The sequence below is a fragment of the Sceloporus occidentalis genome, unplaced genomic scaffold (assembly GCF_023333645.1).
Source record: "Sceloporus occidentalis isolate IW3139 unplaced genomic scaffold, rSceOcc1.0.p SCAF_6, whole genome shotgun sequence".
In the NCBI taxonomy this organism is placed as follows: domain Eukaryota; kingdom Metazoa; phylum Chordata; class Lepidosauria; order Squamata; family Phrynosomatidae; genus Sceloporus; species Sceloporus occidentalis.
The window spans coordinates 133,626,561-133,638,790 of NW_028316986.1; the positions used below are offsets into that span (position 1 = coordinate 133,626,561).

Sequence of the window (12,230 nt, forward strand, 5' to 3'; positions counted from 1 at the left end):
GGGAGCTCCAGGTATTGTTAGAGCCTAGCTTTCACTATCTTTGATCCTTGACCATGCTGGGTAGGGACGATGGGAACTGGAATCTAACAACATCTGGAGGCCCATGCATCTTCCAACCCTGGTAGACAGTATTGAGATAGAAGGATCAGTGGTCTGACTGAATTGTAAAGCACTTTAGATGCTCCTATAAAGTTGCAGATAACGTTCAGTAGGAGAAACAACAGCATACAAAATGCACACATCCCCTAAGTTCCTACTGTTGTTCTGGTTCTCCATCACACAGTTAACAAAAGTAATTGTCTCAGAGATGTGAAAAAGACTAGGCATTCAATAACAGATGTTTCCTTTTCCTGCAGTACTACTTGAAGCAATGAGTAGATAGTATAATATTCTATTGTGTCATGTTAACAGTGTTCCTTCAAACAGGAAAAAGAACTCTTTAAGCTACGATGTTTCTAAATGATTTAACAGATGTAAATACTATATAGGACCCTGATAATAGGAAGACTCATTTCTCCACATTAAAACTTTAAAGCTACTACCATTCAACAACTGGAAAATGCTCTCTGAATTAATTGTGTGTGTGGTAACACAGTTTAAAAGAAAGAACTAGAATTTCATTTCAAGAATAAAACATTAAAAATGAAGCCCAGATGTCAAAAAACCCCTTGCTTGTAATTTGAGTTGTTGATAAGTGAAAATGATGCCACTAAAGTGGTACCAAAAATATTCTTTGTTTGCTGGTACATTTGAATTTTAATCTCTCTCAAGAGCACAACCACTGGATCTACACCTTTTTTTCAATTAAAAAATAATAATTCCTGGCCTATCTATGTGTTCATGTATGCATTTTTACACACACACACACACACACACACACACACACTCTGCATCCAAGCCTGATGAGTAGAAAGATGCCTTTGCACATGCAGGGTGCTCCCTTGCCAGTCTCTCCACTCCACTGTATCCTCACCATCATTGCATGCTGTTCTAGAGTGTCTGGCGCAATGCTCCCTGACACATTTTCAGAAGTTTTGTGGGAAGGAAGTGATGGGAAAACATCAGTGCATAAGCTGAAAACTGCACTTCCATAGATCCAGCCTGTAGTCCTGTAGAGTAAAGCAAGAACTGAGAATGACTGGCTTTAGAAAACAAATTGGCAATATTAAACTCATATTTATTTGCATTATAGTGAAAGGTTGTGACTCATTGCTTGATTGCATGGTATGCTGTAAGGAGTTTCCTTATACTAGGAAATATCACTAACATAGAGAAAGATTATTTATTAACTTCTGAAAACTTGGCTGAGCCCTGGCATGATTTATTATTTTGTCAAAGCAAACCAGCACCACATAATCCAGAACTGGAAAGCAAATCACAGCAATGCTGCTGAGAAGCAATTAGCACAATGATGCCTGGCTTTTGCCCAAATGGACAATTGTTCTACCTGTGTTTTTGTAAATCACAAGGGTTCTCTTGCCAGATTAGTTAAAAAACAAAACAAAAACAAATCTACAATATGGGTATGGACTCCAGAGTCAGAAATATGCCATTATTATTATTATTATTATTGAGAAGAATATGCCATAAGATATTCATGTTATTAAGATAGAAGGCTTGTAATTAGTACCACTATTTTGGGGGAATGTAAAGGTTTAGTCTATAGGCATGAATTCTCAAAATGAAACACAGATAATGTAATTTTGTGCTTAGCATATTGTGAACCAGTGGTCTGTTCTGGATAGGACCACAGACTGGGTAAGTCCTAAGAGCAGGGTTGGCTGTACAAGAGACCAGATAAGGGCAATACAGAGATACAGTCCCAAGGTAATTGAAGGTTGAGCACAATAAGAGTGCAAAAGACATGGAGTCAGACATCAAGGAAAGGGCTTGAAAGGAAAGGTTTAGTAGTGGTATAAGACATTACTTCCAGAAGTGTTCTTTATCCAGAATTGAGATTTAGAAGCTCACGATCTCACAGCTTAGCCCAGGCGTTATCCACAAGCATTGAGGAAGACCATGTTCACAAGGAGGCCTGTTACTGAGAGCATGTGTTCACACAAGCAAGTAGTCCTTTGCGAAGCTGCTAGCCATGCCCATATTTTCAGCCAGTGCTACTTTCTCTTTCTGGGATGTGGCCCTGCCTTTCTCTCTGACCAGTGGGGTGAGACCACCTCAACCCTTTTTCCCAGGGTCTAGGTTTGGTTAGAGTGGTACAGTATGTTTTTTTTTTTTGTGTGTGTGTGTGGCATGTGGTCCAGAAAGACGTAGTTCATCTTTGGAGGATGATCCCTCCAGTGGGAATGTTGTTCAGAGTCATACTCTGTTATAAATCTCATGACTTTCACTGAGTGTTCGGTGTAAAATGGTGAAAAGGGGATAACTCCATGAATGCCATTCTGTATTATATATATAGTATGACAGGATACAAATTAATAAGCACAATGAATATTTTCCAACAAACTAAGCTTGGGTATAACTCCAAGGAACATGCCAGTCTTCTGTGAAAGCGATGTGAAGGACATGCAGTACCTTTTATCATTTAGAAAAAGCAGCTATTACAGATGTGTTTGTAACAAAGATATAGTAAACTCAGAACGCCACACTATATGTCATTAGTTTTTCTGGCCCCATATTGCCCACATTTGACTAGAAATGGCATTCTAGGGTTTCATGTAGGATAAATTTCTGAGCTAGACCTAGAAATGCTAGAGACTGAACTTGAGACCCTCTGCTTGTACTTAAATGGTGGCGTATACATAAGAGATATTTGCCTAAACATTTGGACAGATATGTCTGGCTACATTTTGTGAAAATGTAGGCCCTCATAATTCCATTTAATATGTGAAACATTCCTGAAATATATGAAGAGCAAGAATAGGAAGTCTTCTAACCTCTTACAAACCCTGTCGGCAGTGATGCTGGTTTTAGTAGTAGAAACCTCTGCAGTAGAACTCTGGGATCCAACTCTGGAATCCACAGGAGGGACATAAGGGAAATGTTTCTCATTATCATCTGAACAGGGACAAATCTAAAATTACCTCAGTACACTATAGTTTCTGGTCTTTCTTTGGTAGCCTGGCAGTGTAGTTTTTTTTTATCTTTTCAGCACCACATTTTAAATCAAATTAACTACATGCTGAGGACTCTCTCCCTCCCTTTTTAAAAGAGACTATTAAAAAACATAGTTATATTTCACCAGAACATATGTTTGGCTCTGTCTGTGCCAATGGCCTGTTACAGACTGCCAAAATAAAGCTGCTTCGGGTCTCTTTGGAGGTATGCTATTTAAATAATGCATGGGTCCTAAGAGTCCAGAGGTCGCGCCAAAGCCACACTCCATTCCTAAGCACTGGAGTGCAGCTTTGGTGAAGCTTCCAGATTCTTAGGATGCATGCATAATTTAAACAGCATACCTCTAAAGAGACCCGAAGCAGCTTTATTTTGGCAGTCTGTAACAGGCCAATGTGTCCTTTATAGGACATATGGAGTAGAATCCTGAGATATTCATGTATTTAATTTAAGTACTTAGATTTTTGCAGAATTAGAAAGAACTGCCAAAATTGCGAGAATATAAGAAGATCCTGGCTGGATCAAAACATAGTCCTGATATAGTTTAGCATCCTGTTTCCCATAGTGTCCAGCCAAATGTTGATAGAAAGCCCACAAGAAGGATATAATGGTAGTGGCCCACTAGTGCAGTTGTTCCCCAGCAAATGATATTCTGAAATATGCGCTCTCTGATCTTAAAGGAAATTTATAGCTATTATGACATTTATAGCCTTATTTTCCATTAATCTGTGTAAATCCCTTTCACAGTAATTTAACTTGGTGGTCATCACTACTTCCAGTTATAGAAAATATCCTAACTTAATTACATATGGCATGAATAAATCCTTCTGTTGATCTCTCAGGCTGCTGCCACACTGCAGAATTAATGCAGTTTGATTCCGCTTTAACTGTCATGGCTCTGTCCTATGGAATCCTGGGATTTGTAACTTGTTGTGGCACCTGAGCTCCTTGATAGAGAAGGCTAAATATCTAACAAAACTGCAAATCCCAGAATTCCATAGATTTGAACCATGGCAGTTAAAGTAGTGTCAAACTGCATTAATTCTGCAGTACAGATACAGCCCCATTCCCCATTTATCTTCGCAGATTCAGGAAGCTGGAAGAGATCTCAAGGACCATCTACTCCCAGCTTCCACAGCTAAAGCATCTAGAATATACTATCCAAACCCTGCTTTAAAAACTCCAAAGGAAAGGGACCCCACCACCTTCCAAACAATACTTCTGATCAGGAAGTTCTTCCTTAGGTTTTGTCACTGGATTACCTGGGTACTAATACCATGAAAGGAAAAGAGAGACTATTTCCAGAGTGTGAAAATTTTCACAGTGTATCTCCCATGTACACATTTTTTTTTCTGAATCAAATAAAACATTAAACATTGTCACCTTTCTTCTTAAGAGTTTCTCCAGACGCCTGATTATTTAGTTGTTATTTTCTGCATCTTTCCCAGCTCTGTAATTTCTGGTTTGAGATATGGCAGTCAGCCAGAAAGTACTTCATTTGCTGTCTGAAAATAAAAGCAGACCATGTTTGTATACGTGTCTGTGAGAGACACACAGAGAGAAAGAGAGAGATTGAGAGAGGGGGGAGAGCAAGTGGGTGGATGGATGAACGAAGCTGTACAGGCACATGTATCCCTAATCAATCATTGTTAAAAAGAGAAGGCAGAACTAGTTGTGAAACAACAGCCGGGGGACATTTTAAGAATATTTAGGCAAAGTGTAATGCATAATATACCATATTTACACCTTTATGGATGACATATTAATTCTTTTAACATGAAAAGAAAAATTGTAATGGGCTGCAGAATGTGCCAGCTATGTGCAGAATGTTGCAGTGAATAAATATTAACTGGAAAAGGCTTTCTGCTCCTTAAGAGCTTCAAAAATGTTAATTTTTTTTATTCTGTTCAGCTTGCCAGCCAAGAGAGGATGTTGTCTGTACTAAAGAATAAATAGCTGAGGTCAGGCATATCCAGCAGAGGGAAGTGGTACACAAGCTATTGCAATATGCTACTAGGTAGGGTTGTTCAGCTACCGTGCTTCATGGCTTTCTTTAATCTTTTCATGTATTCTTCCTGTCTAAATGATTTATTGCTGAGTCTAAAAATAAGCCCTGTGGTGCCATGATCAAAGCTGTGATGCTATCTTTATTTTGCCTTGAAGTGATGAAAAAAATTAAAATAACATGATTATGGAAAAGAAATGAATATATTAGAGGAGTAGAAGAAATATGTAATGTTTCAATTTGAGATCTTAAAATTCAAAAATTGACATAAGCAAAACAATAAAAATAAAATAAATACTGAACCAAATGAAAACCCTTAGCCAATTTGACTGCTAAGGCAAAAATAAATAGGCAGAACTCAATAATTACAAAAAATTGCATATTAGAACATATATCAATTAGAACATATCTACACAGACATATTCAATATTTTTAAAGATCCATGTGTGTTTGTGCGTGCGTGTGTGTTTCTATAATACAGTATTAATCAAGTCACATAAGAAAATCTGCACATATATTTTAAAAGCTTAGAATTTTATATAATAAACTTGATAATCTAAACATACCAGGGATTTTATAAAGATATGAATTTGCCACAATCATCCCTCCATTATTAATAGCTTCTAAAAGTAGTAAGAGATATAAGAATAGTTGGGATCCTCCTGTGCTGAGTTCTTCCATTTTTTTCATTTCAGAAGGAATGAGTAGAAGCTCTTGAGTCTTTTAAGGAATATCAGTCTGCTTCATTAATCACATTTCATCGAACCATCTCAGTATAGCCTGGCCAACATAGCCTACCCTCCCTTTCTTTCTCTAGGCCAGTTTTCTTCTGTTTTTGGGTATGAGCCACAAAAGTAAATCTCTTAGCCCTTTAAATTTTAAATATAGAACAACTGTATTGGGTCACTATATGGCAGTTACTACTACCATCAGCAAAATAATTTTATTTATTTCAAACACTGATGACGAACGTTTCTTCCATAATGGGTTATCAAAGCAGCTTCCAAACAATACAGTCTCATAAAACCATGGCTAACAAAACAGTTGACATCACTAGGGAGCACTATCATTCATCAAAAATCTGGCCAAACAAAAGTATCTGAAAATGTCATCTAAAGGCCAAAAATGAGAAGGTGCTAAACTATACAAGGATTTCCAGGAACCTTATTCTTTAATTGGGATATCACTACAGAAAAGGCTGTACCCCAGGTAATCACCAACCTGACCTTCAAAATTGAGATACCCAGGTTATAGTCTCTGCTAATAGGCAAGAAGATGGTTCTTTAGGGTAAATATGGGAGAAGGTGGTACTTTAGTGTAAGTGTATAGTCTGGGAGAAATTTTCCTTTAGGATAACAGTATAATTTATTTAAAATTAACAAAACAGTGATACCTATATTGGGCCAACCAAAATGCACATAATACATGTTACAAGCTTTCAAAGCTTCACTGGCTCCTTCATCAGGCAAAGATGTTAAAAATCATACAAGAGGGGAAAAAATTAAGACAATGTTAGTCGCAAGCCTGCATTTTGTCAAGATGTGGCTGTTCTTAGTTTAGTGTTATTGGAAGGACGTTCGCCCAGGCAGGATCCTGTTCTCCCTGGCCATGGGGGTACTTCGAAAAATAAAAAAATAAAGTTCCATTAGCAAGAGAAAAAGAGATGCTCTTCTTGAGACTCTGGGTATGTCTTCTGGATGTAAGGTACTGCTTTTTAGCTGCATCGGGGAAACCTAAAGAGGTCCAGTGGACTGGGACCTGATTATTTAAGGTTTCTGTCTCCAACACAAGTAAAACATTTTTTAAAAAATGTACTACATTTGGCAAAAAAAATTGAATTACGTTTTACCAAAACAGTACCTTAAAAAGTGTTTCCTGATGCAAAGACATGGAGAACTTATTTAGAAACGGAGTGCTCTCTGCCTAACAAAGGAGCTTGTAGCTTCACAAAACAGGCAACTTGCATCTCTTCTTTTTGGAAGGAGGACTAACGTCTTAATTTCCCCCCTCTTCTCTATGATTTTTAACATCTTTGCCTGAAGAATAAGCTGCTGGAACTTCGAAAGCTTGCAAAATGTATCTTGTGCCTTTTGATTGTTCCAGTAAAGGTATCATTATTTTGTGGATTTTGGATGTTGTTGTATTTTACTAAAGGCCAGCGCTACTACCCCTGGATATGTTTTCTGTATAATTTATAGCACTTTAACTTTACTTTACAGTGGTACTATAGTCTTTCTATTGTGTTTTCCTATTACATCACTTTTATCCAGCCCAGAGTTAGGGCATCTAGACAAACATGAGCTTCATTTCCTCTCTTTTGTTTGAAATTAGCCATTGTTTTCCCATTAAAAAAACAGTGGTGAATTACAATACTGAAAGACATATGGCATGACTGCAGTAAAGATAGCCTTGTAATAGAAGAGAAGCCTATTCATCTCCTTAAAATAACAAGAGTAATATAAAGGGGCAGAAACTAGTGATGACTAGTGTGGAAATATTTATCCCTCTTTTAAAAAAATATATTAAGATGTCCAAATGCCAATGCATTAAAAAAAAACAACTTTGGACTTTGCACTCATAGAAGCAGTTGGAAACTTTATGGGCCAAGAGGACTTGGTCTCAACTGCTTGTCCATGTCAAAGTGGGAGTCTAAAATTGAAAAACAAAAATTAAGGCATTTAGTAAAGCAGGGGTAGGAATTGCACCCCCACCCCAGAATGCATTCAGCCCATAGGGGTGCGTCTGTTAGGCCCACAGGTCCCTAGACCTCCCTAACATCCACCTATTTTTTTTTTTTAAAAAAAAACCAAGCCACCTCCAAAATAACTAATTGCACCTTGCTCCAGGAGACTCCTGTTCTGCATTCAAATATTCTTTTGGAGGAGACCACACCCAAGAAAATACCAAAACATGCAAAAATATAACCCAGAAGTGACTGGCACATTCCTCTGTTAGAGGAAAAGAACATGGTGAAAGAATTACTGCTCATCTATGTATGAAAGGGAAGAGGCAGTTGCCATATGCTTATTAGGTGCAAAAAGTCTTTAAAATGACCTGTATATGATGACTTTCATATTAGTACTGGTGTGATGTACTGTCTGAGGCGCCTGAGAGATGAAGATGAAAAGCTCTAAAGGGCCAAGGGGCAACCTTGTGGCATAGCATCGATTGGGAATTGTGTGGCCCTCCAGAGAGTCAATGTGGTGTACTGGTTTGGGACTAGGACTCTGGAGAGCAGAGTTCAAATCCCATCTCAGCCATGTAAATCCACTGGGCAACCTTGGGCAAGTCACAATCTCTCAGCCTCAGAGTATGGCACTGGCAACCCCCTCCCCCCCAAAGAAACTTGCCAGGAAAACCCCATGAAATAGGTTAGAACTTGAAGGCATACAACAACAAACCAGAGGCAGCCCCTAGTCAGCGCTGCCAGTAGTGAGTAACACTGGGGATTGCAGTACCACAACATCTACAGGATTCCCAATTTTGGATGTGGAAAGAGAGGAGCTCTGCATGTTATCAAGGCAGCAAGACAGAACTGGTGCCACACTCCAAAGCCTATTTGAGAAGGTTCTCCACGTGACAAAGAAGAACCGCCAGTGGCATGCTGGTCCCATCTAACACATAATAGTTCAGAGAATTTATATTGTAAACCATACAGGATAGAAGAAAGAAAACAGATGAAGGTCATAATAACAACGGGTCAAAAACAGTGCTCTCAAAGCCTGTCCTTTCAGGGCTGCTGGGGTTGAGATGACACAGCACAGAGAGGCGAGAGCAGTATCCCAACCAAGCAAGAGCAGCCATTCTTAGGCTGCATCTGCATTGTAGAAATAATCCAGTTTGATACCAGTTTTAATGGGCATGGCTCATGTTATGGAATCCCGGCAGTGCAGTTTGTTGTTCTGTCTTGCTGCCTTGATAACAGGCAGAACTTCTCTCTTGCTTCTCTTTCTGCATTCAAATTTGTGAAACACGCAGCTGTTGTGAGACTGCAATCCCCAGCCCGTTACTCAGAGCCTTGCTCTGGTGCCACAAAGTACAGTGCCCTGAATCCCATAGCATGGAGGCATGCCTCGTTAAAGTGGTGTCGAACCAGATTATCTCTGCAGTGTGGATGCAGTCAGGTGGGCTGAAAGCCTTTGTCAGGAAAGGCAGGGGTCCGAGAGGCGCACTGATGGGCACCCCTTCCCATCATCCCTTGTTTCCATTTCCCTCACCTCCCCTTCTTAGTGGCCTGGGGCAGGGTGCTCAGCTGTCCTCTTTTTCCAGGACACATCCTACATTTTAGCTTTCTGCCCAGGAGGACTTTCAAAATCTCCTCCATTTGGAGCAGGACTAAGAAGCTTGGGTTTATATTTGTACTGTTTTTTTTTTAATGGGCCAGAGGATTGATTCTGTTTCACCAGGGTGACCAGACATCCTCCTTTATTTTCCAGGACCTGTCCTCTATTTCAAGCCTTCTCTCCAGGAGGGATTCCAAAACACCCTCTGTTTGGAGCAGCAGGACTAAAAAGCATGATTTCACATTTACATGAGTGTTTTGAGCTTTGGTCAGGCCCTCCATTTTTTCTGGATTGCCTTCCATTTTACGGTGCCTAGTCCTCCTTTGTGTGAGGAGGACATTTGGCCACTCTGGGCCTGGGGGGGCGGAATCCCTTGTTTTCCATGTGGGGCTGAAGAAGGAGAGGAGGAAGAGGTCCTCCTTGCCTTTGTTGCCTGAGCTGCTGCATCAGGACTTGTTTACCTTCCTGTCAGCTGAAGCAGGAACAGCATCAGCACCTGCTGGGAGGCAGCTAGAAAGCCTCTGGCCAGCTCTCCTTCCCTTCATCACTCCCCCCATCTCTTTGGACAGCATCATAAACCCGAGCTACCTTTCCTCTCGCCTGTGCCAGACACCCTTTGTGCCAGAAGGCAGGACGGCACCCTGCCTCCCAAAGCCAGAGAAGGACCACTGGGCCCAAGTTCAGCCTCCAGAAAGGAAGGGAAAAGGGAGGTGCCTCCCAAAAAGAGAGACAGAGACTTACCAGGGTGTGGTTTCGGACATGCAATAATAGCGAAGCCCCAGCAGCATCAGCAGCATCCTGGACCTGTGATGGGGACTGGCTTCTCTTCTCCCTCCTCTTCCCCATCCTTCATTAATGATTGAACCAGCAGCCTAGAGATGGAACATCTTTTCCTTTGGCCTGGCGGGGGAGCCAAATGCTATTGACTGCTAGCCGGCAAGCTTGTTCCCCCCCTCCCACATCCTCTCTTTCTTTAATGCATCACTTTCCTGCTCTGCTTCCCTCCCACCCGCCACCACCACCACCACCACTGCTTTCCTCTTCTGCTTTGATTGTCGGGCAACTCCAGAGGACCCTTGTTTGCTGATGGCCAGAAGGCCAGGCCACCTCATCCTCCCACAAATGCATTTTCACTAAGCTACCTTCCCTCCTGCTTCTCTTCCTCCTCTTCTCTCTGTCTCTCCAGCATTGCTGGCTGTGGAAATTTAACTCAGGAGCAACAGCATACAAACAACGATGGTGAGCAATCTATTTTCTATAAAAAGAAATAAATGGATATCCTCTAGCCTATGGTAGTTCAGGGCGGGTAGCTTTGTTCAATCCATTTGGGATCGATTTTCCTAGAGGGTGATCAAAACATCAAAAGTACATGCTTATTGTGAGGAGATGCTAGTTTCTATGCTGGCTTCAGCTTTTAAAAAAAATATTGTCATTATTATTATTACATCTCTCTTCTTTTCCCTTCCTCCAGAGTTCGGGGAACACGTCCTACAGATGCTCCATGTCATCCTCTGCGGATTTCTCCGACGACGATGAGGATTTCAGCCAGAAATCTGGTTCCTTGTCTCCGGCTCCCGGCGACACCCTGCCTTGGAACCTTCCTAAACATGAGCGATCCAAGAGGAAGATTCAGGGAGGATCAATATTGGATCCAGCCGAGAGAGCTGTACTCAGGATAGCCGGTAAGACCAGGGATGCATGAAAAGGATGGGTGAGGAAGGTCAGGTGGCTGGGAAAGCGGAGTAACTGGACCCACGTGTGGGTATTATTGTGTACTTGTGTGTTAAAAAGAGGAGTGCAGATTGAGAGCCAGGTTGACTGCTTCTGTAATGCTATGGTGTCTACTCTGAGGGAACATTTGCAGAATGTATATGGGAGTTACTCTCTGGTCAGTGCTTACAAAATTTGCAAGCTCATTGTTAATGTGGAGTGGGGGAAGAACCACACATAGTCCTCCAAGACTGGCTTTCTCTGGGTGGGTGACTAAGCTCTTTGGCCATGATTTCCGGCTCAGTGGATTATGACCTTTGGCATGGGGAGGGGAGTGAGACTCAGCTGCAATAAGAGCAAGTGCTTGCATTAAACCTTCGCAGGAGGGTCTCCCGAGGAGTGGTGAAGGAGGATGACTTTGTCCCATTTCCCTGGCACTCAGGGTGTGCAGTTTGCATCCAGGGTGACCAGATGTCAAGGGAGGACAAGGCACCACATACATAGGATGTTCAATAAAAATGTAGGATGTGCCAAAATAAAAGCTGAAATTTCTCCTGGATAGAAGGTTGAAATGGAGGACTTGGCTTGGAAAAGGAGGACATCTGGTCACCATGCTCTGCCTCACTCCCTGAGAAGTAAAGCCCTTGAGGGCAGGACGGTTTACTTTGGAGGAAAAGTACATGGAGATACACAGTTGCCCCGGTCCATTGCATCTTGAGGGCTGTGGATTTGTTCAGAAGGAGTGGAGTGTTGTATAGCCCTTGAGCTGATTCTCTGAGCTGGCCTGGCTGTGTTAGACTTTTCCTGCATATGTTTGTGTACTCTGGAAACCAGCTGGGGCCAAGCCACTGGAGAGGCGCTGTCCTTTCTTTCTTTCTTTCTTTCCGCTCCTCTCCTCTGAACAATATAGGAAAGAGGCCCTACTGGGCGGCAAAAGAACTGGCTGCTGATTGCCATTGGTTTTGAAATAGGTCACAGAGTTTGCTGGGCCAACCCAGCTGCAAACTGAGAAGGCAGAGTAACTTGACCGCTAACAGCAAAACCTGGGTGTTGGGTCAGACTTATTCAGAGGAGAGAGGGAAGGAGATGCCTGCCCTGCCCTTATTTTATGCTGTTTTGATTTTGTTTGAAAATTCCTACTGTAAAGTTTTAAAAATGTT

At 41.4% G+C, this 12,230-nt stretch overlaps 1 protein-coding gene and 1 long non-coding RNA gene across 2 annotated transcripts in view; one reads left to right on the forward strand and one right to left on the reverse strand.

Annotated features, from left to right (window-relative positions):
• Positions 1-12,230, forward strand: part of LOC149311412 (dystonin-like) — a 401,747-nt gene that overhangs the window by 39,075 nt on the left and 350,442 nt on the right. Inside the window, 1 exon segment of the mRNA XM_089531013.1 lies at positions 10,832-11,042. Coding sequence (XP_089387139.1) covers positions 10,832-11,042 — 211 coding nt within the window.
• On the reverse strand, positions 980-10,271 carry LOC149311413 (uncharacterized). Its single transcript, XR_016281792.1, has 3 exons — positions 10,102-10,271; positions 4,456-4,577; positions 980-1,109 (listed from the first exon to the last, which is right to left on the reverse strand). It is a non-coding gene; the product is annotated as an uncharacterized LOC149311413 (long non-coding RNA).